The following is a 23,179-nucleotide window of genomic DNA, read 5'->3' on the forward strand; positions in this document are numbered from 1 at the left end:
CTCTTCCCACCCACCCCTCCATTTCTCTCTCTTTTCCTCGATATATCCTTGTCCCCTCCTTTTTCCTTCCAATACCCCTTTGCTCTTTCCTCCTATACCGCCTCTCTTTTACCCCAATTCCTTCACTCAATTCCCCTCCCTTTCCCTTAATTCCCCTCCCTCTCTTTCCTTAAAATCTACTTTCTGACTCTCTCTCATTCCACTAATCCCTCTCATCTTCCATCTCTCTTCCCCCAATTTCCTCTCCCCACCTCTCTCTCTCCCCTCAATGCCTCACCCACCTCCCTCTTCCCCAATCTTTCATCTACATTCCATTGCTATCTCCCCAATTCCTCTCTGTCCTCCCACTTTCTCTTTCCTTCATTCCCTACCCTCCACCCTCTCTCCATCTCTCCCCTCTCAATCTCTTATGCTCATTCTCTCTTTCTCTCCCACTCTATCTCTCTCTCTCACCCCCCCACCCTCTTTCTCATTCCCGCCCCCTGTCTCTCCCCCGACCCCACCTAGGCTCCCAACAACACCAGGACCATTGAAGGACCACCGACCTGAGAGTCTGCCCCAGGGCCGACGGACAGGATGAGGAGTTGGGGGACATCGGCTGTGAGACTGCCTCCTCGCACCTGTTGAGACGTGTCTGCCAGGAGTGTTGAGATCCTCCCCCACCGGTTGGTCTTTTCCCCAACTCCCCCACCGTCACCCCGCTTCACCACTCCCCCTCGTCCCCAGAGCGGAGAGAAAGGGTGGACCACCGAGGGAAGATGCCCTCCACCCAGGCCTCCGAGTTGGGCCTGCTGCTGTGGGCGCTGGAGGCCGTGGCCTGTTTTGGGCTGTTGTCCGGGCAGAAGCACGATGAGATGTACCCGGTGGTGACCACCAACTACGGCAAGCTGCGTGGTGTGAGGAAGGAACTCAACAACGAGATTTTGGGCCCGGTGGTCCAGTACTTGGGTGTGCCCTTCGCTACCCCACCCGTGGGTGAGCGGCGCTTCCAGCCCCCCGAGGCCCCCGCCTCCTGGTCCGAGGTGCGCAACGCCACCCAATTCGCCCCTGTCTGCCCCCAGAACATCCATGGCATACTCCCCGAGGTCATGCTCCCCGTCTGGTTCCTCTCCAACCTGGACGACGTGGCCACTTACATCCAAGACCAGAGCGAGGACTGTCTGTACCTCAACATTTACGTACCCACCGAGAACGGTAAGGAAGAGGGCGGGGTGGGGGAGGGGCTCGGGCAACGAGTTGGTGATGGGAGGTGGGAGGGGTTACGGTTTGAAATGGCGTTGCGGAAGGCCAAACATGAGCTTATCAGGAAGCACAAGAGATTCTGCCGGCGCGGGAAATCTTGAGCAACACATAAAATGCTGGGGGAACTCAGCAGGTCAGGCAGCATCTATGGAGGTAGAATAAACAGTTGACGTTTCAGGCAGAGATGTGCTGGCTTTGAGAGGGTCCAGAGGAGGTTTACAGAAATGATCCCAAGAATGAAAGGGTTAAGGTATTTGGAGCATTTGGTGTCTCTGGGCATGTTCTCGCTGGAGTTTAGAACAATGAAGGGGAGATCTCATTGAAACCTATCAAATGTTGAAAGGCCTCGATAGAGTGGATGTGGAGAGGATGGTGGGGGTGTCTAAGACCAGAGGGCACAGCCTCCGAATACAAGCACGCCCTTTAGAACAGAGATGACGAGGGATTATTTCAGCCAGAGGCGGTGAATCTATGGAATTTATGGCCACAGACACTGCAAGCCAGGTCACTGGGGATATTTAAAGAGGACATTGTTAGGTTCTTAGTTGGTAAGGGCACAGGAACACAAGATGCTACAGGGAGTTGTGGACACTGCCCAGTAAATCACAAGCACATCCCACTTCACATCAGTAGTATCTACAGGAGGCACAACCTCAGGAAGGCAAAGATCCCCACCATCTGGGCCTCACCATCTTCTCACGGGGCAGGAGTTACAGAAGACTAAAGTCCCGCACCGCCAGGTTCAGGAACAGCAAATTCCCTTCAACCATTTGGTTCTTGAAACCCTAATCACTCCCCCAGTACAGCAACACCAGGGCCACTTTGATTACTTTGTACTGTGGAACTCATTTCCACGGCTGGCTGTGGAGGCCAAGTCATTGTGTATATTTAAAGCAGAGCTTGGCAGTTTCTTGGTTAGTAATTGTATCAAATGTTACAGGGAAAAGGAGAATAGAGCTGAGGGAGAAAATAAATCAGACATGATGGAGCAGACTCGATGGGCCAAATGGCCTAATTCTATTCCTCTGTCTTATAGTCGTTAACAGTAGATAATTTGGGCAGGAGTGTCCTAATGAAGGGTCTTGGCCTGAAATGTTGACTGTTTATTCCTCTCCATAGATGCTGCCTGAGTTGCTAGAATTTATCATTGGTGATTGGGCAGGGGGAGGAAGGTGGGGGTCATATACCATGCTGTTGGTTGACCAGCCCTGCCCTTCCTCACCAATGGCCCAACTCTGGTCAATAAACACAATCTTCCATTGCCTTGTTGTATGGATGAGTAGAGGTCTTCCAGGAATTCCCAGGACGATCTCGGATTTCCAGCCTTCCAGGCACATCAACCTTTCAGATTAGCATGGAGACTTCATAAACTATTCCTCTTTACGCTTTTCGTTGCTCCTTGAGGATGTCCTCAATGCTGGGGAGACTAGTGTCCATGATGGAGCTCTATCTAAGTCTTTCAGTATCTGGTAGGTTTCTGTGAAATCTTCTCCATCCTTCTGAATTTCATCAGAGCAACAGGTTGGGAATGAGACAGAGAATGCAGGTGGGATCCATTTATGCTTGGGATCAGGGTCATCATGACATTGTGGGCTGAATGGCCTGCTCCTGTGCCTTTCTAGGCTCCGTGTACATATTTCTTCCAGTATATGAGATTCAATGTTCAAGTGGTAGCAGGAATGGCTGTGTGAACTCCTTGACCTCACCTCCCCCAACTCTCAGCAACCTCTCACCCCTTTGATCTACCTGTCCCTAATTTCAAAGACTCTAAACAAAAAGTTTACAAAAAGTTCAAAGTGCATTGTAAATTTATTGACAAAGTACATATATGTCACCATAGACAACCTAGAGATTAATATTCTTGCAGGCATACTCAATAAATCATAACAGAATCAATGGAATACAGCACCAACATGGGTGTTCGGAGTGCAGAAGGTGACAAACTATGCAAATACAAAAAGAAATAAATAATAACAAATAAATAAATAAGCAATACATATTGAGAACATGAGATGAAGAGTCCTTGAAAGTGAGTCCATAGGTTGTGGGAACATTTCAATGATGGGGCAAGTGAAGTTGAGTGAAGTTATCCCCTTTGGTTCAAGAGCCTGATGGTTCAGGGGCAATAACTGTTCCCGAACCTGGTGGTGTGAGTCCTGAGGCTCCTTTACCTTCTTCCTGATGGCAGCAGTGAGGAAAGAGCACGGCCTGGGTGGTGGGGGTCCCTGATGATGGATGCTGTTTTCCTGCAGATGTGCTCAGTGGAGGGGAGGGCTTTACACATGATGGACTGCAACAACTCAAATAAAATCATAGACACACAGTAAGATGTAAATAAGGTTGAAAGAGTATAGAAAAGATTTACAAGGATACTGCTGGGACTAGAAGACCTGAGCTATGGAAAAATTGAATAGGTTAGTACTTTATTCCTGAGAATGTAGAAGATTGGGAGGAGATTTAATAGAGGTATACAAAATTATGAGGGAAATAGATAGGGGAGATGCAGTCTTTTGCCACTGATGTTAGGTGGGGCTACAACCAGAGGTCGTGGGTTAAGGGTGAAAGGTGAAAAGTTTAAGGGAAACATGAGGTGAAACTTGTTCACTCAGAGGGAGTTGAGAGTGTGGAACGAGATGCCAGCACAAGTGGTGCATGTGAGCTTGATCTCAGTGTTTGTCTGGATAAGTAGATGGATGGTAGGGGTATGGGGGGGCTGTGGACCCAGTTCAGGTTGATGAGAGTAGGTAGTTTAAATGGTCTCGCATGGACTAGATGGGCCAAAGGGCCTGTTTCAGTTCTGTGCTGTTCTCTAACTCTTTGACCTTAAAATTAGAATTACCTACTATCACAACCTTATGATTCCCACAATGGTCTGTGACTTCTTCTTTGGCTGATGGCTAATTTTTTGCTTCATTGGCATGAGCAGTCCTCCCTAACAATCGATCTCACGGCAATATGTGAGAATTACCTTGACAAAGTTTTGAAGTGCTCTTTATCATCCCGAAAGCCAATACTTCTCCTTTAAGTAAATCACCAACATTCCGCGAACCTGCTTCCTGTTTGCTTGCCATCGTGAGGTCTCAGTTTGGTCACTGAGTTGCACATTGGAACCTGGGCCTCACGGTAGCGTGATGCTTTACAGGATGGACCTGGAGTCATTGGAGAGGGTTCAGACCAACTTCACCAGGGTGCTGCCTGAATTAGAAGGTACGAAGAGGTTGGACAAGCTTGTGCTGTTTGTTGTGGTCCAGAGGATGCCGAGGGGAGAGCTGATAAAAGTTTATAAAACTCTGAGAGGCACAAGTGAGCAGATTCCCCGGGATGGAAATGTTAAAAACTAGAGGGCGTAGCCTTTAAGGTGGGAGGGGGATGTTTAAGTGAGATATGCAGGGGAGGGTTTTTATACAGAGGGTGGTGGGTGTCTGGAATGTGCTGCCAGGGGTGGTGGGAGAGTCAGAGTTATGTTTTCTGAAACGCTGCTTATTCAGAGATTCAAAGAACATTTATTATCAAAGTACGTGTGCAGTATACAACCCTGAGATTCACCTTCCCGCAGACAGCCATGATGCAAAGAAACACCATGTTACCTGAACACCCTGGGGCGACACGGTAGCGAGGTGCTTAGCACAATGCTTTACAGTACCAGCGACACAGGTTCAATTCCCACCACTGTCTGTAAGGAGTTTATGCGTTCTCCCCGTAACCCCGTGAGTTTCCTCTGGGTGCTCTGGTTTCCTCCCACAGTCCCAAGACGTACTAGTTAGCAGGTTAATTGGTCATTGTAAATTATCCCATGATTAAGGCTACAGTTAAATCGGGTGCAGAGAGGCTCGAAGGGTGGAAAATGCCTCTTCTGTGCTGTCTCAGTAAATGAAATAACATTTAAAATACATGTAAAGTACCGTGGGCAATCAAAGATGGCAAAGGTTCTATTCAAATGCACTTCTATCCCTCTGAATTGCTGCCCCTACAGTGGTGCCCATTAATCTGTGGCAGCCGTTCGGAGAGCCAGAATGTGTGGGGGATTGAGGCAGAGAGAGAGGGAGGAGGGGGTATGCTTGTGGTGGCTTTTGGTCCGTTCTGTTGACAAACAGGATCAGGCTTGCCTCTGCTCCAACAGGACCACAAACTTGTCCTAGGGTTTGGAGGCTTGCGTGCCTCAGTGACCCGGAGAGTGACGTTGGCTGGAGTCAGGGCTTCATGCTTTGCCTCTTGGTGGGGTCACCCACGTCAAAGGGTAGAGGACAGACCAGGAGTGGGCCTTCTTTATCTGTGTGCAACTGTATGGACAGGCAGATGGAGGACCTTCATTGCTGTCCTAAATGCCAGTAAGCCTGCATCATATATGTGTGTGTGTTTTGCATTGGAATTGGTTTATTACTGTCACACGTACGGAGATACAGTGAAAAGCTTGTCTTGCATACTGTTCATACAGATCCGGTCATTACACAGTGTATTGAGCTATAACAGGGGCTCCCAACCTGGGGTCCACGGACCCCTTGCTTGATGGCTAGAACAAGGTAAAGCAATGACAATGCAGAAAAAAGTGTAAAAGCTCCCGAAAAAATACAGTGCAACTAAACGATAAAGTTCAGGATCATAGTGAGGTAGATCCCAGTCACACTCCCAGCCCATAGGTTAGAATGTCAGTGAAGATCAGTTTACACGGGAAGTGTGCGATGGGACAGCGTGGATGGCGGTTTAATCTACAGTGGCATGCAAAAGTTTGGGCACCCCGATCAGAATTTCTGTTACTGTGAATAGTTAAGTGAATAGAAGATGAACTGATCTCCAAAAGTCATAAAGTTAAAGATGAAACATTCTTTTCAACATTTTAAGCAAGATTAGTGTATTATTTTTGTTTTGTATAATTTTACAGTGGAAAAAAGGAAAGGAGCACTATGCAAAAGTTTGGGCACCCCAAGAGATTTGAGCTGTCAGATAACTCTTACTAAGGTCTCAGACCTTAATTAGCTTGCTGGAGCTATGGCTTGTTCACAGTCATCATTAGGAAAGGCTAGGCGATGCAAATTTCAAAGCTTTCTAAATACCCTGACTCCTCAAACCTTGTCCCAACCATCAGCAGCCATGGGCTCCTCTAAGCAGCTGCCTAGCACTCTGAAAATTAAAATAAATGATGCCCACAAAGCAGGAGAAGGCTATAAGAAGATAGCAAAGCGTTTTCAGGTAGCCATTTCTTCAGCTCGTAATGTAATTAAGAAATGGCAGTTAACAGGAACGGTGGAGGTCAAGTTGATGTCTAGAAGACCAAGAAAACTTTCTGAGAGAACCTCCCATAGGATTGCTAGAAAGGCAAATCAAATCCCCTGTTTGACTGCAAAAGACCTTCAGGAAGATTTAGCAGACTCTGGAGTGGTGGTGCACTGTTCTACTGTGCAGCGACACCTGCACAAATATGACCTTCATGGAACAGTCATCAGAAGAAAACCTTTCCTGCATCCTCACCACAAAATTCAGCATCAGAAGTTTGCAAAGGAACATCTAAACAAGCCTGATGCATTTTGGAAACAAGTCCCATGGACTGATGAAGTTAAAATGGAACTTTTTGGCTGCAATGAGCGAAGGTATGTTTGGAGATAAAAGGATGCAGAATTTCATGAAAAGAACACCTCTCCAACTGTTAAGCACGGGGGTGGATCGATCATGCTTTGGGCTTGTGTTGCAGCCAGTGGCACAGGGAACATTTCACTGGTAGAGGGAAGAATTAATTCAATTAAATGCCAGCAAATTCTGGAAGCAAACATCACACCGTCTGTAAAAAAGCTGAAGCTGAAAAGAGGATGGCTTCTATAACAGGATAATGATCCTAAATACACCTCAAAATCTACAGTGGACTACCTCAAGAGGCACAAGCTGAAGGTTTTTCCATGGCCCTCACAGTGATGCACCATCAATAACTCTCTCTGAGACGTAAAGGCGAGATATCGGCTTTTATTGACTGGAAGAAGGAACAAGCAGTGGTTGACCACCACACTACATCCTGGAGACTGAGAGGCCGGGCTCAGGCCTCAATCGCCTTTATACTGGGGTCTGTGGGAGGAGCCACAGGAGCAGTCATCAGGGGGCGTGTCCAGACAGGTATATGTTGTTCACCACACACAGTCCCCCATTCTAAATATCATCGAAAATCTGTGGATAGACCTCAAAAGAGCAGTGCATGTAAGACGGCCCAAGAATCTCACAGAACAAGAAGCCTTTTTGCGAGGAAGAATGGGTGAAAATCCCCCAAACAAGAATTGAAAGACTCTTAGCTGGCTACAGAAAGTGTTTACAAGCTGTGATACTTGTCAAAGGGGGTGTTACTAAGTACTGACCATGCAGGGTGCCCAAACTTTTACTTTTTTGTTATTTTTCCTTTTTTGTTATTTTGATGGAAAAGATGGAAATAGAAAAATAATCTTGCTTGAAGCATTAAAGAAATGTGTCATCTTTAACTTCATGCCTTTTGGAAATCAGGTCATCTTTTACCCGCTTAGCTATTCACAGTAACAGAAATATTGACCAGGGGTGCCCAAACATTCGCATGCCACTATAAATCTCTATAACAGCTGTGGTGTTGTTTTATGTATGATGTTTTAAAACACTTCTATACTTCCTCCATCATGTTCATGCAACTGTATTGACAGTTTCCTGTTTTCTATGTAAAGAGCATCTTACAGTCGGTTAGATTCAATCTTGCATTGTAATTTAGTTGGAACCTGAAAATAATGAGAATTTATCCTCATGCATCATTTACAATGTTAAAGCAAGGTTAACACGTTGTCACTCTGAAGGAGCTTGTGCTCAGTTAGCCATAATTGTTCTTTGTTCTTTGTTCTTTGTCTCTGAAGGACTTTGTCGTTTGCATACCTATTATTTTGTTGGGGTGTATACCTTTAAGGACCTTGCCTTGAGGTATCACTCTGTTGGTCTATGTACCTGTAAGGATCTTATATTTTGTTATGGTCCGGTCCGGAGACCGCATTCCGGTTCTTGATCCGGTCCGTGGACTCCGGGTCTTGTAACCGTCCCTTGTTTCACCCTTGAGCCCAATTAGTCACACCTGTGGATCATCGTGGCTTGCTGGGGCTTAAGGAGGTGCACCTGATGCCCATCGGCTGGCGGTGTATATAGGGGGCTCTGGGACTGAGTAGAGTTGGAGGGGTTGTTCTGTCTGGGCTTGGAGTACTCATGGTAAAGATGAGTTCTGTGAGTAAGTCTGGCAGCCACCCTGGACTGAGCTCCCTTCTTATCCCTTATCTCTGTTGGGTAAGTCAGGCTGGACTGCTGTTGCCTGGTGGAGGGCTCTGCCCCTTCCTATCCCTCACCTCTGATGGGTTGTGACTTGCCCAGACCCCCATGTTCCTGCCTGGGAGGTCTGGGCCCTGCCCAGGAGTTATGTGGCCTGCCCAGAGGACTCTGCCCCTTCCTATCCCTCACCTTTGATAGGTTGTGCCCTGTGACCTGCCTAGGTGCCCTGCAACCTGCCCAGGCCCCTGTGTTCCTGCCTGAGAGGTCTGGGCCTTGCACAGGAGTTATGTGGCCTGCCCAGAGAACTCCAAGTACCTGCCTGAACTCCAAGACTCTCTCTGAATCCCAGAATCACCTTGAATGCCATGTCCCTCACATATGACATGGTCTCCACATCTTGTCTATTGTTCAGTTGTTCCTGTCCTGCCCCTAGTACTTCAGTGCCTGTGTCCTGCACTTGGGTCCAGTCTCATGTCCCTTTATGACATATTTAAATCTCATGGTGTTGGGTTGTGTACCTGTAAGGGCCTTGTATTGCAGTCTCAGTGTTGGTCTGTTTTTCTCTAAGGACTTTACATTGAGGTATCCCCTGTGTTGGTCTGTATACCTGTAAGGACCTTGCACTGAGGTATCCCCGTGTTGGTCTGTATACCTGTAAGGACCTTGCACTGAGGTATCCCCGTGTTAGTCTGTGTAGTTGTAAGGACCTTGCACTGAGGTATTCCCGTGTTGGTCTGTGTACCTGTAAGGACCTTGCACTGAGGTATACCCGTGTTGGTCTGTGTTCCTGTAAGGACCTTGCATTGAGGTATCCCCGTGTTGGCCTGTATACCTGTAAGGACCTTGCACTGAGGTATCCCTGTGTTGGTCTGTATACCTGTAAGGACCTTGCACTGAGGTATCCCCGTGTTGGTCTGTATACCTGTAAGGACCTTGCACTGAGGTATCCCAGTGTTGGTCTGTATACCTGTAAGGACCTTGCACTGAGGTATCCCAGTGTTGGTCGGTATACCTGTAAGGACCTTGCACTGAGGTATCCCAGTGTTGGTCTGTATACCTGTAAGGACCTTGCACTGAGGTATCCCTGTGTTGGTCTGTATACCTGTAAGGACCTTGCACTGAGGTATCCCTGTGTTGGTCTGTATACCTGTAAGGACCTTGCACGGAGATATCCCCGTGTTGGTCTGTATAGTTGTAAGGACCTTGCACTGAGGTATCCCCGTGTTGGTCTGTATAGTTGTAAGGACCTTGCACTGAGGTATCCCCGTGTTGGTCTGTATAGTTGTAAGGACCTTGCACTGAGGTATCCCCGTGTTGGTCTGTATAGTTGTAAGGACCTTGCACTGAGGTATCCCCGTGTTGGTCTGTATAGTTGTAAGGACCTTGCACTGAGGTATCCCCGTGTTGGTCTGTATAGTTGTAAGGACCTTGCACTGAGGTATCCCCGTGTTGGTCTGTGTAGTTGTAAGCACCTTGCATTGAGATATCACTATGTACCTGGAACACTCTCCTATTGAGGCATTCATCAAAGTTCCAAGTAAATTTATTATCAAAGTACTAATATGTTACCATGCACAAAACTGCGATTTATTTTCTTGTCAGAATTTACAGGGGGAAAATACAATAGAATTGTATGTAAAACTATACATAAATGGGCAAAGATTGACAAGCAACCAATCTGCAAACAAGGACAAACTGTGCAACTACAAATAACACTGAGAACATGAGTTGCGAAGAGTCTTTGAAAGTGAGTCTGTAGGTCGTAATAACAGCTCAGTAGTTGTGAGCGAAGTTGTCCTCATTGGTTCAAGAGCCTGATAGTTGTAGGATAGTAACTGTTCTTGTACCTACTAATCTAAGGCTTCTGTACCTCCTGCTGTATGGTAAGAAGAAGAAGAAAGCATAGCCTGGATATTTGGAGTTTTTGATGATGGATGCTGCTTTCTTGTGGCAGCGCTCCACGTAAACGTGCCCAATGGTGGGGAAGGTTTTACCTGTGATGAACTGGGTTGCATCTACCATGTTCTGTAGCCTCTTCCATTCTCGGACATCAGTATTTCCATACCAAGCCTTGATGCACCCAGTCAGGATACTCTCCATTGTGCATCTATAGAAGTTTGTCAAAGATTTGGTGACTTTGCTGTATTAGTCTGTGTCACTTTAAGGACCTCCTATTTAGACATCTATTCCTATGTTAGTCCACATACCCATAAGGACTTTGTATTAAGATATCAGTCACTGTGTTGGTCTGTGTACCTGTGAGAACTTTGTATGGACCTTCTGGTAAAAACATTTATTATCAAAGTACACAACTCTGAAATTATTCTTCTCCAAATAGCTATGAAACCAAGAAAAAAATGGCAGCATAGCAATCAACCCCCAAATTCTACCCCCCCACACAAAAAGTGAGAAAGATCGGGTGAGATAAACAGAATACAACAAAAACTCTAAGACTAGGGGGAAAAAAAAGCCTATCATCCAAGTCCACATCCAAAACACAGAGAACTGGACAATGTTCTCCGGGCACAATGGCAGGTTCTCCCCTCTCATGTCACAGAGTGATCCCCAGCGATCACAAGGCAGGCAGCTGGCACTCACCCTTCATGTTCACCTCAATGTTTCAGTCTCCTTTGTCACTTTGATTGAACAAGGAAAGCTATGATTGGCGAAATGGAGTTGAACATCGGCACTCACTCCGTCCTGCTGGCTTCTCGCCACGAAGTTCGCGCAGGCTGCCTCTGCCTCCTGAAATCCTCTCCGAGACTGCAATGTGCTGAAACACCCAAACGACCTCCAAACTTCTGCATTTGCCTCAATGTTCCAATCTCCCTTGTCTCTTTAATCGGCGACAATGAAAGCTTTAATCAGCGAGGTGGAGTTGGACATTGGCTCATGCCCCCTCCCACAATCAGCCCGCCTCTCCCAGTAAAAAGGACCTTTTACTGAGATGCCTGTCACTATGTTGGTCTGTGTATCCGTTAGGACCTTGTATTGAGGTACCTGTCACTATGTTGGTCTGTGTATCTGTTAGGACCTTGTATTGAGGTACCTGTCACTATGTTGGTCTGTGTACCTGTAAGGACCTTGTATTGAGGTACCTGTCATTATGTGGGTCTGTGTATCTGTTAGGACCTTGTATTGAGGTACCTGTCACTATGTTGGTCTGTGTATCTGTTAGGACCTTGTATTGAGGTACCTGTCACTATGTTGGTCTGTGTACCTGTAAGGACCTTGTATTGGGGTACCTGTCATTATGTTGGGCTGTGTATCTGTTAGGACCTTGTATTGAGGTACCTGTCACTATGTTGGTCTGTGTACCTGTAAGGACCTTGTATTGAGGTACCTGTCACTATGTGGGTCTGTGTATCTGTTAGGACCTTGTATTGAGGTACCTGTCACTATGTTGGTCTGTGTACCTGTAAGGACCTTGTATTGAGGTACCTGTCACTATGTTGGTCTGTGTACCTGTAAGGACCTTGTATTGGGGTACCTGTCACTATGTTGGGCTGTGTGTAGCAAAGCCACGTCCCTCTCCAGCCCCGAGCACTTGCGCAAGAAAGCATCGGCATCCTCCAGCCAGCGAGCATGCAAAAGCAAGGCCCCCAATAAAGCCCATGATCTGCAGTAAACAAAAACTAATCATTTACCCAAAAGTTTGACACACCACAGGCTCACTCTCTCTCTCTTCCTCATAAAGGGAAAAAGAGGTGTCCCCTTTCACAACAGGAGGGGAGACATAACAAAACAACACAATGATTTACGGTGTTAAAAGCCTGTCATGCTGTTTATCTTTCTGAGTCCTGTGTTCTGAGGATCGGCAACAATCTCTCAACCACCAACGAGAGAGAGAGAGAGAGCGAGCATAACTCAATGAGTACAGAGCGTCCAACGGCTGATCCGCTGTTCCTGATGTTCTGTTCTCTCGCACGACGCTTCGGTTGGTGGCACCAGCATCGAAAAGCGGCTGGAGTGAGCCCTGCCACTGCAAGGAACCAAAGTTTGAGTGTAAATCCAGGTCAGAGTCTTCAACAGAGAGAAAAGGAGAGACATCAAAGGCTATCGCTCTGTGTATTTATAAGGAGCTTGCATCAACATGGTGATTAGTAAACAGTCTTTTGTCTGAAAGGTTTCATCAGATAATTTCTCCAACTGAATGACTAAACATTTGGAAGCCTTACAGATTCAGAGAGCCACACAGCAAGGAAAACAGACCCTTTAGCCCACTGAATCCTTGCTCTTCCTCAACCAGAAATTCACAGGGATCCAACTTTATTTTACCCACATTCCCATCAACTGCCCCCAGATCCTACCCCTCACCCACACTCGTTTGACTGTTATGTGCCATGTTGTATGACATGGGCGATCGTGTTCTTAACACAAGTCCTGGTTATGCGATGACGGACTCCAGGCAGACAATCTCTGAAGAGTATTGATAATGGCTGGGGTTACTGGTCTTGTAAAGAAGAAGGAAATAGCAAACTACTTCTGTAGAAAAATTTGCCAGGATGGTCATAATCATGGTCACAGATGGAGAAAAGAATGGGGAAAGTGTGAAGAGGATCTTCCCCACAGGCAATGATCAGATTAAAGACAGATGGAAGACGATGATCACCCACGTCATGTGACGCGGCAGATGATGATGATCTGATTGGAGAGGGGAGAAGAGAGAATCTCCGCTGTGGGTGGGGTCTTTGAATACGTTGGCCGCCGAGGGAAGTGCAGACCGAGTCCGTGGGGCGAAGGTTGGTTTTGACCACGTGCTGAGCCATGTTCACAACTCTGCAGATTCCTGTGGTCGTGGGCTGAGTCGTTGCTATACCAATCCACGGTGCCATCTGGTGAGGGTCAACAGGGACATGTTGAATCTGTCCTGCCAGTGAGTGAGGTGGTAGCAGGAATGATTGTGTTAAATCCTTGATCCCTCCCACGCTCAACAAACTCTCACCCCTTTAGCCAACCTGTCTCTAGTTTCAAATACTCTGAGATTAAAAAAAGGCCAAGGTCAAAGTAAATTTTTTATTGAAGTACATATATGTCACCATATACAATCCTGAGATTCATTGTCTTGTGCACATATTCAATAAATCTATAGAATATTAATTGTAATAGAATTAATGAAACCAGAGTGTAGAAGATAATAATATTTTAAAATATAAAAAACAAGTAATAATAATAAATAAGCAATAAATATTGAGAACATGAGATGAAGGTTCCTTGAAAGTGAGTTCATAGGTTGTGGGAACATTTCAATGATTGGGCAAGTGAAGCTGAGTGAAGTTATCCCCTCTGGTTCAAGAGCCTGATGATAGCTGATCCAACCTGGTGGGGTGAGTCCTAAGGCTCCTGTACCTTCTTCCTGATGGCAAGTGAGGAGGGAGAATGTCCTGGCTGGTGGGGTCCCTGATGCTGCTTTCCTGTGACAGCATTTCACATAGATACACTCAATGGTGGGGAGGGTTTTACCTGTGATGGACACAGGCAAATGGGATGAGCTGAGATAAGCACCTCAAGTTCAGATTTATTGTCATAGGCATACATACAGGGGATTAAATACCATAAAAATCTGCTACTTGCAGCAGCAGTACTGTACATTACAAGGTGAGGGCAAACATAATTTAACATAAGGTAAATTAACATAAATTATACATACATGCATGCATAATAAACAACAGAGCAAACATTGCAACGCAAGAACAGGATTGAAAGAGAGAACAGAAATCTGGTCGGAGGCAGTGCCGCATGGTCGTGTGGGGGTTAGCGTGGTGCTATTACAACACTAGTGACCCTGGTTCTGTTCCCGCAGCTGTGTGTCAGGAGCTTGTACATTCTCTCAGTGACTGGGTGGGCTTCCTCTCGGCAAGCTCCACCTTCCTCCCACAGACTCAGAGAAAAGTACAGCACAGAAACAGGCCCTTTCACCCGACTAGTTTGTGCCAAACCACTGGAACTGCCTTCTCTCACCGTCCTGCACCTGGACCATAGCCCTCCATACCCCTGCCATCTATGTACCTATTCATAAATGTTGAAATCGAACTTGGCATGCATCACGTGCTGGTAGCTGGTTCCACCTTCTCACCACCCTCTGCGTGAAAAAGGTTTTCCCTTCATGTTCCCCTTAAACTTTTCATCTTTTATCCTTAACCCATGACCTCTGATTGGAGTCCCACCCAACCTCAGTGGGAAAAAACCTGCTTACATTTACCTCATCTATACCACTTATAATTTTGTATGCCTCTATCAAATCTCCCCTTAATCTTTTATGTTCTGAGGGATAAAGTCCTAACCTATTTCAACTTTTCTTATAATTCAGGTCCTCCAGAGCCGGCAATATCCTTGTAAATTTTCTCTAAACTCTTTCAATCTTATTTACATCTTTCCTGTAGGTAGGTGACCAAAACTGCACACAATACTCCAAATTAGGTCTCACCAATGTCTGATTCACCTTCAACATAACATCCCACCTCCTGTACTCAATACTTTGATTTTTGAAGGCCAGTGTGCCAAAAGCTTTCTTTCTGACGCTATCTACCTGTGACACTTCTTTCAATGAATTATGGATCTGTATTCCCAGTTCCCTCTGTTCTACTGCACTCCTCAGTGCAGTGCTATTCATTGTGTAAGACCTACCCTGGATGGTTCTACCAAAGCACAACACCCTGCACCCTGTCTGCATTGAATTTTATCTGCTATCTGCCATTTTTCAGCCCATTTTCCCAGCTGGTCCAGATCCCAATGCAAGCTCTGATAGTCTTTCTCGCTGATCTTGGTGCTGTCTGCAAATTTGTTGATCCAGTTAACCACTGTACCATTCAGATCGTTGAGATAGATGACAAACAACAACGGTCCCAGCACCAATACCTGTAGTACTCCATGTGGCAACTATCTACTGCCACTCTCTGGTGTCTCCCACAAAGCCAATGTCTAATCCAATTCACTACCTCATCCTGAATGCTAAGCGACTGGACCGTCTTGACCATCCTTCCTTGTGGGCCCTTGTCAAAGGCCTCGCTAAAGTCCATGTAGACAACATCCACTGCCTTGCCTTCATCAACTTCCCTGGAAAATTCCTCAAAAAAACTCTAAGATTGGTTAGACATGACCTACCATGCACAAAGACATGATGGCTATCTCTAGTCAGTCCATGCCTATCCAAATACTCATGTATCTGGTCCCTTAGTTACCTTCCAATAACTTTCCCACTACTGATGACAGGCTCACCAGCCTAAAATTTCCTGGTTTCTTTTTAGATCCTTTCTTAAACAGTGGAACAACTGTCCTCCAATCCTTCGGTACCTCACTTGTTGCTAAGGATGATTTAAATATCTCTGTTGGGGCCCCTGCAATTTCTGTACTTGCCTCCTACACAGTCTGAGGGGCACCTTGAATGGTCCCGGGAATTTATCCACCCTAGTTTGCCTCAAGACAGCAAATATCTCCTCCTCTGTATTCTCTATAGATTTGATGAAGTTGATGCCGCTTTGCCTCACTCTTACAGACTTTGGGCCTCTCTCCTGAGTAAATGCAGGTGCAAAACAATTATTTAAGATCTCCCCAATCTCTTTTGGCTCCACACATGGATTACCATTCTGATCTTCCAGAGAACCAATTTTTTACCTTGCAATCCTTTTGCTCTTTACATATCTGTGGAATCCCTTGGGATTTCCCTTCATCCTGTCTGGTAGGCCAGCTTCATGCCAGCTTTTGGCCCTCCTTATTTCTTTCTTAAATATTCTCTTGCATTTCTCGTACTCCATAAACACCTCATTTGTTCTTACCTGCCATGAGCCTCCTTTTGTTTCTTGAGCAGGGCTTCAATATCTCTTGAAAACCAAGGTTCCCTAAACCTGTTATCCTTGCTTTTTATTCTGACAGACACGTACAAGCTTTGTATTCTAAAATTTTACTTCTGCAGTCCTCCCACTTACCAAGTACACCTTTGCCAGAAAACAGCCTGTCCCAATCCACACTTGCTGATGCCATTGAAATTGGCCTTTCTCCAATTTAGAATATCAACCCATGGACGAGACCCATTTTTTCCCATATTTTCTTTGAAACTAATGGCATCGCGACCACAAGTTGCAAAGTGTTCCCCTACACAAGCCTGCCCTGTCTCATTCCCTAATAGGAGATCAAGTATCGCATACTGTCTCACTGATTGGAAACTTTCCCATATTTGACAAACTCTTTCCCATCTAGTCCTTTTACAGTCTGGGAGTCCCAGTCAAACATGGAAAGTTAAAATCATCTTCTATATCTTATGGTCTTCCAGTCTTGTGTTCAAGTGAACCTCCTTAACCTTCCAAGAAAGCAAAAGCAAAATACACTTTCCTCATGATGGCATCCACGAGCTAGGTCCAAGACAGGTTATGGACAGTGAAGACTGATGCAAAATACTGGTTTGATTCTTCAACCATGTCCCCATTCTCCATTCTTCATTCCCCAGACCGTTGTTCTGCAGGAGCAGTTTGTCACCTTATCTTTATAGTTCAGGTATTTATCTGTCTTCAAGTGCCTCAGGTTGTGTCTGGGAGATGTATCAGTGAGAATCTTGTGTTATAGCAGCTGAGGGAGATGTTGGCACACCAAAAAATGTGCAGTTCCCTTCCAGCTCCAGAGACCACGGTTCGATCGTGACCTCCGGTGGGGTGGGGGGGGGGGGGTGTGTGTGTGTGTGTGTACATGAAGTTTGCACAGTGACTGGGTGTGTTTTCCCAGGGTGCTCCAGTCCCCACCCACATCCCCACACCCTTCTCTCCTTACTCCCTCCGCTCCATCTTTCGCTTCCTCCTCTCCTCCCCTCTTCTCCCCCTTATTTTCCTTACCCTCTCCTTCCCCTCCTTTTCCTTCCCACTCCCCCTGCCCCTTTGCTCTCTCCTCTCTTCCTCCCACCACCTCCCTCTCTCCCATTCTCTCTTTAGACCTCCCTCTTCACATTCTGCACTCCTCCTTCCCTCTCCCTCCCCTACCTGTCTCTCCATTACCACCTCTCACACATGGGTTAATCGGCCACTGTTAGTGGCCCCCACCCAGTGTGTGTGGGCGAGGGGAAGAATTGAGGGGGGAGCTCTATTTATTCCAAGATGCAGCCCAATGAGCCGCACCACCCACTAGCTCAATCACGGGACAATTTAGCATGACCAGTTACCTGGCACACCTTTGGAAACTGGAGCATCCACAGGAAACCCCCACGCTGACGGGAAGGATGCACAAACTTGTTACGGACAGCATCGGAATTGAACTCTGGACTCCTGACGCCCTAAGCTGTAGTAGTCACACTAACTGCAATGCTGCCATGGTGCCCACTTGTGGAGAGAGGGGACAAGGAAATTAGAAGGAGAATGGACCAATGGGGCAAGCATCAACTTGCTGGGCTGAGTGGCCTTGAGTCACACCTGCCTGGAATGGATGTCTCGGTCATTTGTTTTAATTGGCCGGCACAGAACCATTACAGGTTGAGTTGTTGGTGAGGAAGGCAAATGTGATGTTAGCGTTCATTTCGAGAGGATTGGAATATAAAAGCAAGGATGTAATATTGAGTCTTTATAAAGGACCGGTGAGGCCTCACTTGGAGTATTGTGAGCAGTCTTGTCCCCTTATCTGACACTGGAGAGGGTTCAAAGAGGGTTCACAAAAAAGACCAACAACCTGTCTCTTAATGTGAACAAAACAAAAGAGATGGTTGTTGACTTCAAGAGGGCACGGAGCGACCTCTCCCCACTGAACATCGATGGATCCTCGGTAGAGATCGTAAAGAGCACCAAATTTCTTGGTGTTCGCCTGACGGATAATCTCACCTGGTCCCTCAGCAACAGCTCCATAGCAAAGAAAGCCCAGCAGCGTCTCTACTTTTGGCAAAGGCTGAGGAAAGTTTATCTCCCACCCCCCATCCTCATCATATTCTACAGGGGTTGTATTGAGAGCATCCTGAGCAGCTGCATCACTGCCTGGTTCGGAAATTGCACCATCTCGATCGCAAGACCCTGCAGCAGATAGTGAGGTCAGCTGAGAAGATCAACGGGGTCTCTCTTCCCACCATCACAGACATTTACACTACATGCTGCATCCGCAAAGGAAACAGCATTATGAAGGACCCCATGCACCCCTCATACAATCTCTTCTCCTTCCTGCCGTCTGGGAAAAGTCTCCGAAGCATTCAGGCTCTCACGACCAGACTATGTAACAGTTTCTTGCCCCAAGCTATCAGACTCCTCAATACCCGAAGCCTGGACTGACAATTGTCCCCTATTGTCCTGTTTATTATTTATTGTAATGCCTGCACTGTTTTTGTGCACTTTATGCAGTCCAGTGTAGGTCTGTAGTCTAGCATAGCTTTCTCTGTGTTGTTTTTTTTTACGTAGTTCAGTCTAGTTTTTGTACTGTGTCATGTAACACCATGGTCCTGAAAAACATTGTCTCATTTTTACTATGTACTGTACCAGCAGTTATAGTCGAAATGACAATAAAGTGACTTGACGACTTGATTCTGGGATTAAAAGGCTTATCATATGAGTGCTTGATGTGCACTCACTGGAATTCAGAAGAATGAGGGGGATCTCATTGAAACCCAGTCAAATGTTGAAAAGCCTCGGTAGAGTGGATGTGGAGAGGATGTTTCCTAGGGTGGGGGAGTCTAGGACCAGAGGGCACAGCCTCAGAACAGAAGGACGTCCATTTAGAAAGGAGATAAGGAGGAATTAGTTTAGCTGGAGGGTGGTGAGTCTGTGGAATTCTTTGCCATAGGCAGCTGGTGGTTGCCAGGTCATTGGGTATATTTAAGACAGAGATTGAAAGATTCTTTATAAGTCAGGGTGTCAAAGCTTTAGCGGAGAAGGAAGGAGATTGTGGTTGAGAGGGATGATAAATCAGCCATGATGGAATGCCAGAGCATACTTGATGGGCTGAATTTTGCTCCAATGTCATATGGTCTTAATTGGGCTGGAGGGGAGGCAATACCTTCCCTCTTTGGAAAGATTTGATATCTCCCTGTACTGGTGGGAAAGCTAGGCATGTTGCGGAGGAGAGCGGAAGAAGGGGACCCCCGGGAGAAAAAATATCATATTGCAACACTGATAAATAATTAAAGAGCTTGAAACCTTCCTCACTGTCGGCACGGCATTGTACTGCGGCTGAGGTAGTTTCTTCCATAATTCATGGCAACTAATATCGCTCTGCAAACCAGTCACTGCAGCGGAGAATCAGAGCTCATGAAAAAATCCTGGCACATGGATCTGTGAATAACTGATTGGCTTTGCCGATTGATGATGTTCATACTGGGTTTCTTCTTCATCCGCCGCTTCTCTTGGGTACCCAGTCACATTCCGTTCTCTCCTGATCCCACTCAATCCCCCCCTCCTACCTCCCACCTTCCCCTCGGCCCTCCAGCCCCCTCTCCTCCTGTACCATCCCTTTTCTCCTACCTCACACCTTCCTCTCATCCCTACTGCCCTTCTCCTCCTGTACCATCCCCCTCTCCTACCTCACACATTCCCCTCGTTCTCCCCCTCCCCCTCTCCCATCTACCATCCCCTCTACCATTTCCCCCTCTCACACTTCCCCATCTCCTCCTCTCTCCCCTACTCCTCTCATACCTCCTCCCAAACTCCCTTCTCCCCATCTCTCCTCCCCCTCTCCCCTACTCTTCCTCTCCTTCTTCCGTAGTCCTCTGCTCCCCCTCTCCCCTATTCCTCTCCTCCTCCTCCCCTGTGGTCTTTCTCCTTCCTACCACCTCTCTTCCCCTCTCCCTCTCTCTCCCATTCTGCCCCCGGGTCTTCGCTCTCTTGCTTTCTCTCCCACCCTCACTCTCCATTCCCTCGGTTCTTTCCTCTCACCCCCACCTCTTTGTGGTTTGCTGCTTCTCTCACTTTCACCAACTCTCCCCTTTCCCTTCCGCTCTCCGCTCCCCCACGTCCCTCTCTGTCCATTCCCTCTGTCCCACCTCTCTCTCCCTTCCCTCCCTCCCTCCCTCCCTCCCTCTGACCATACCGCTCACTCCCATCCCTCCAACCTTTGCTTCCTTGCCCACTTTCACCGATTCACCCCTTTTCCCACTCTCCAGCTTCCCCAACTTCCCTTCTCCCCCTACCTATCTCTTCCGTCTAACACGAGAATGTGATTGTGTCTCAGTGCCTCGAGGACATGGTGTCCTATGAGATAGCAGGGCTGTAAAAATGGGCTGAATGGCCCACTTTAGTCTCTTCATCTCAATCTCTGACCAAAATGAATACTGGAAATGCAGCCTAATCACAAAGCCACACAGTGCAGAAACAGGCTTTTCATCCCATCGTGTATGTACTGACCATCAGCAGCCATATATACCGATCCCATTTCAATCTCCCCATGTTCCCATCTACTCCCCTGCCCAAGAATCTACACTCACCCACAAACTATGGGACAGTCTACAACAGCTGATTAACCCACCGACCCTGTATGTTGTTGAGACTGTGGGAAGGAATTGGAGTATACAGGGGGTGGAATTCCCATGGAGTCATGGAGAGTCCCTGAAACTCCCAGTGCAGGTTGATGAGACTAGGCAGTTTAAATGGTTCAGCATGAACTAGATGGGCTGAAGGGCCTATTTCTGCACTGAACTTTTCAATGACTCTGTGTCTCTATCTCCACTCCTCTCTTCCTACCTCATCCTCTCCCCCTATACTCCATCCCTCCCTTTTCACTCTTCCCTACCCTTCTGAGACAGAGAATCCCATCATCCGCCACCCCCTGGGTCAAGTGCTTTCATCCCCCTCCCCGTCCTGAACCCAGTGACGTCTCGAACCTCTTTGAAAACCTTGGCACGTATCCATGGTAACAGCCAAGGCCTACAGGGACCACGGCCCGTCTTGCCGGCTGAGTCCCCTCCCCCACTCCTCTATTCCCAAACCAAATTAAAAGGAAGAAGATATCTCCATTATTCCAAAGGATTCCCTGGAAAGATTACAGGGAATATTGAAAATTGATCGAGATTTGTGAAGAAAAATATTGGGCAGGAGCAGCAAAAAAAAAGACAGTTTAACAATATGCTCTGAAATAAAGCAAAAGGAGCTGAGATTAGTGGAAAATTCCTCTAATACCAGATTTATTAACTGGAGAAGGGTGTTGCTCCGATCCCCTGTGTCCAGCACTTTCAAAGTGCATATACAAAGGCGAAGATAGTGAACAGGATTTGCTCAAATCCAGCAATCAGACAACCACTTAATTTAAGGTTAATCAGAGATTTGACAAAGGTTTTTGAATCTGTGAGAGGGTTCTGAGAGAGAAGGGAGGAGGATGCTGCCTGGATTGAGAGGCAGATCTCAAAAAGACTGGATGTAGACAAGAGAGTGAGAAGGAAAGTGGAGGGGACATTTTCAACGCAGGGAGTTGTTTTGCAAGGGGAAGGGCTGCCGATGAGTATATTATGAGCACACTCCATCAGAGCGTTCGAAAGAGGAATTGCATAAATATTTTAAGCGCAGAATCTTGATGAAAGGTGAGAGGAAAGCTGGCGGGTCACACAGTCCCAGGCGAGGCATGGCACGAGTTAGATACAGTGTGAATCTCCCTCTACACTGTCCCATCACACACTCCCAGGGTCAGACACAGAGTGAAGCTCCCTCTACACTGTCCCATCACACACTCCCAGGGTCAGATACAGTGTGAATCTCCCTCTACACCGTCCCATCACACACTCCCAGGGTCAGACACAGAGTGAATCTCCCTCTACACTGCCCTATGAAATACTCCTGGGGGTGGGGGGGGGGGGGGGACATATGGCTTAAATACAGAGTGAAGCTCCCTGTATACTGTCCAAACATACTCTCTCGGGGGGGGGGGGGGTCGTAGATTAGATACAGTGACACTCTCTATACTCTCCCCTCACACACTCCCTGAACAGAGACAGCACAGGTCAGACACAGAGTGAATCTCCCTCTACACTGTCCCATCACACACTCCCAGGGTCAGACACAGAGTGAAGCTCCCTCCACACCGTCCCATCACACACTCCCAGGGTCAGACACAGAGTGAAGCTCCCTCCACACCGTCCCATCACACACTCCCAGGGTCAGACACAGAGTGAAGCTCCCTCTGCACTGTCCCATCACACACTCTCAGGGTCAGACACAGAGTGAAGCTCCCTCCACACCGTCCCATCACACACTCCCAGGGTCAGACACAGAGTGAAGCTCCCTCTACACTGTCCCATCACACACTCCCAGGGTCAGACACAGAGTGAATCTCTCTCTACACTGTCCCATCACACACTCCCAGGGTCAGACACAGAGTGAAGCTCCCTCCACACCGTCCCATCACACACTCCCAGGGTCAGACACAGAGTGAAGCTCCCTCCACACTGTCCCATCACACACTCCCAGGGTCAGACACAGAGTGAAGCTCCCTCTACACTGTCCCATCACACACTCCCAGGGTCAGACACAGAGTGAAGCTCCCTCTATACTGTCCCATCACACACTCCCGGGGTCAGACACAGAGTGAATCTTCCTCTACACCGTCCCATCACACACTCCCAGGGTCAGACACAGAGTGAAGCTCCCTCCACACTGTCCCATCACACACTCCCAGGGTCAGACACAGAGTGAAGCTCCCTCTACACTGTCCCATCACACCCTCCCAGGGTCAGACACAGAATGAAGCTCCCTCTACACAGTCCCATCACACACTCCCAGGGTCAGACACAGAGTGAAGCAATCCT

At 47.2% G+C, this 23,179-nt stretch overlaps 1 protein-coding gene across 6 annotated transcripts in view; it reads left to right on the forward strand.

The window, feature by feature from the left end:
• The window catches only part of LOC140729226 (neuroligin-1-like), a 448,622-nt gene that overhangs the window by 172,016 nt on the left and 253,427 nt on the right, over positions 1–23,179 (forward strand). For all 6 annotated transcript variants that reach the window (XM_073048746.1, XM_073048748.1, XM_073048749.1 and 3 more), the window contains exon 2: positions 508–1,194. In XM_073048746.1, coding sequence (XP_072904847.1) covers positions 759–1,194 — 436 coding nt within the window. In that variant the 5' untranslated portion in view covers positions 508–758. The remainder of the gene's footprint in view (positions 1–507; positions 1,195–23,179) is intronic.

Source organism: Hemitrygon akajei, chromosome 6 (assembly GCF_048418815.1).
Source record: "Hemitrygon akajei chromosome 6, sHemAka1.3, whole genome shotgun sequence".
NCBI classification, from domain to species: Eukaryota; Metazoa; Chordata; class Chondrichthyes; order Myliobatiformes; family Dasyatidae; genus Hemitrygon; species Hemitrygon akajei.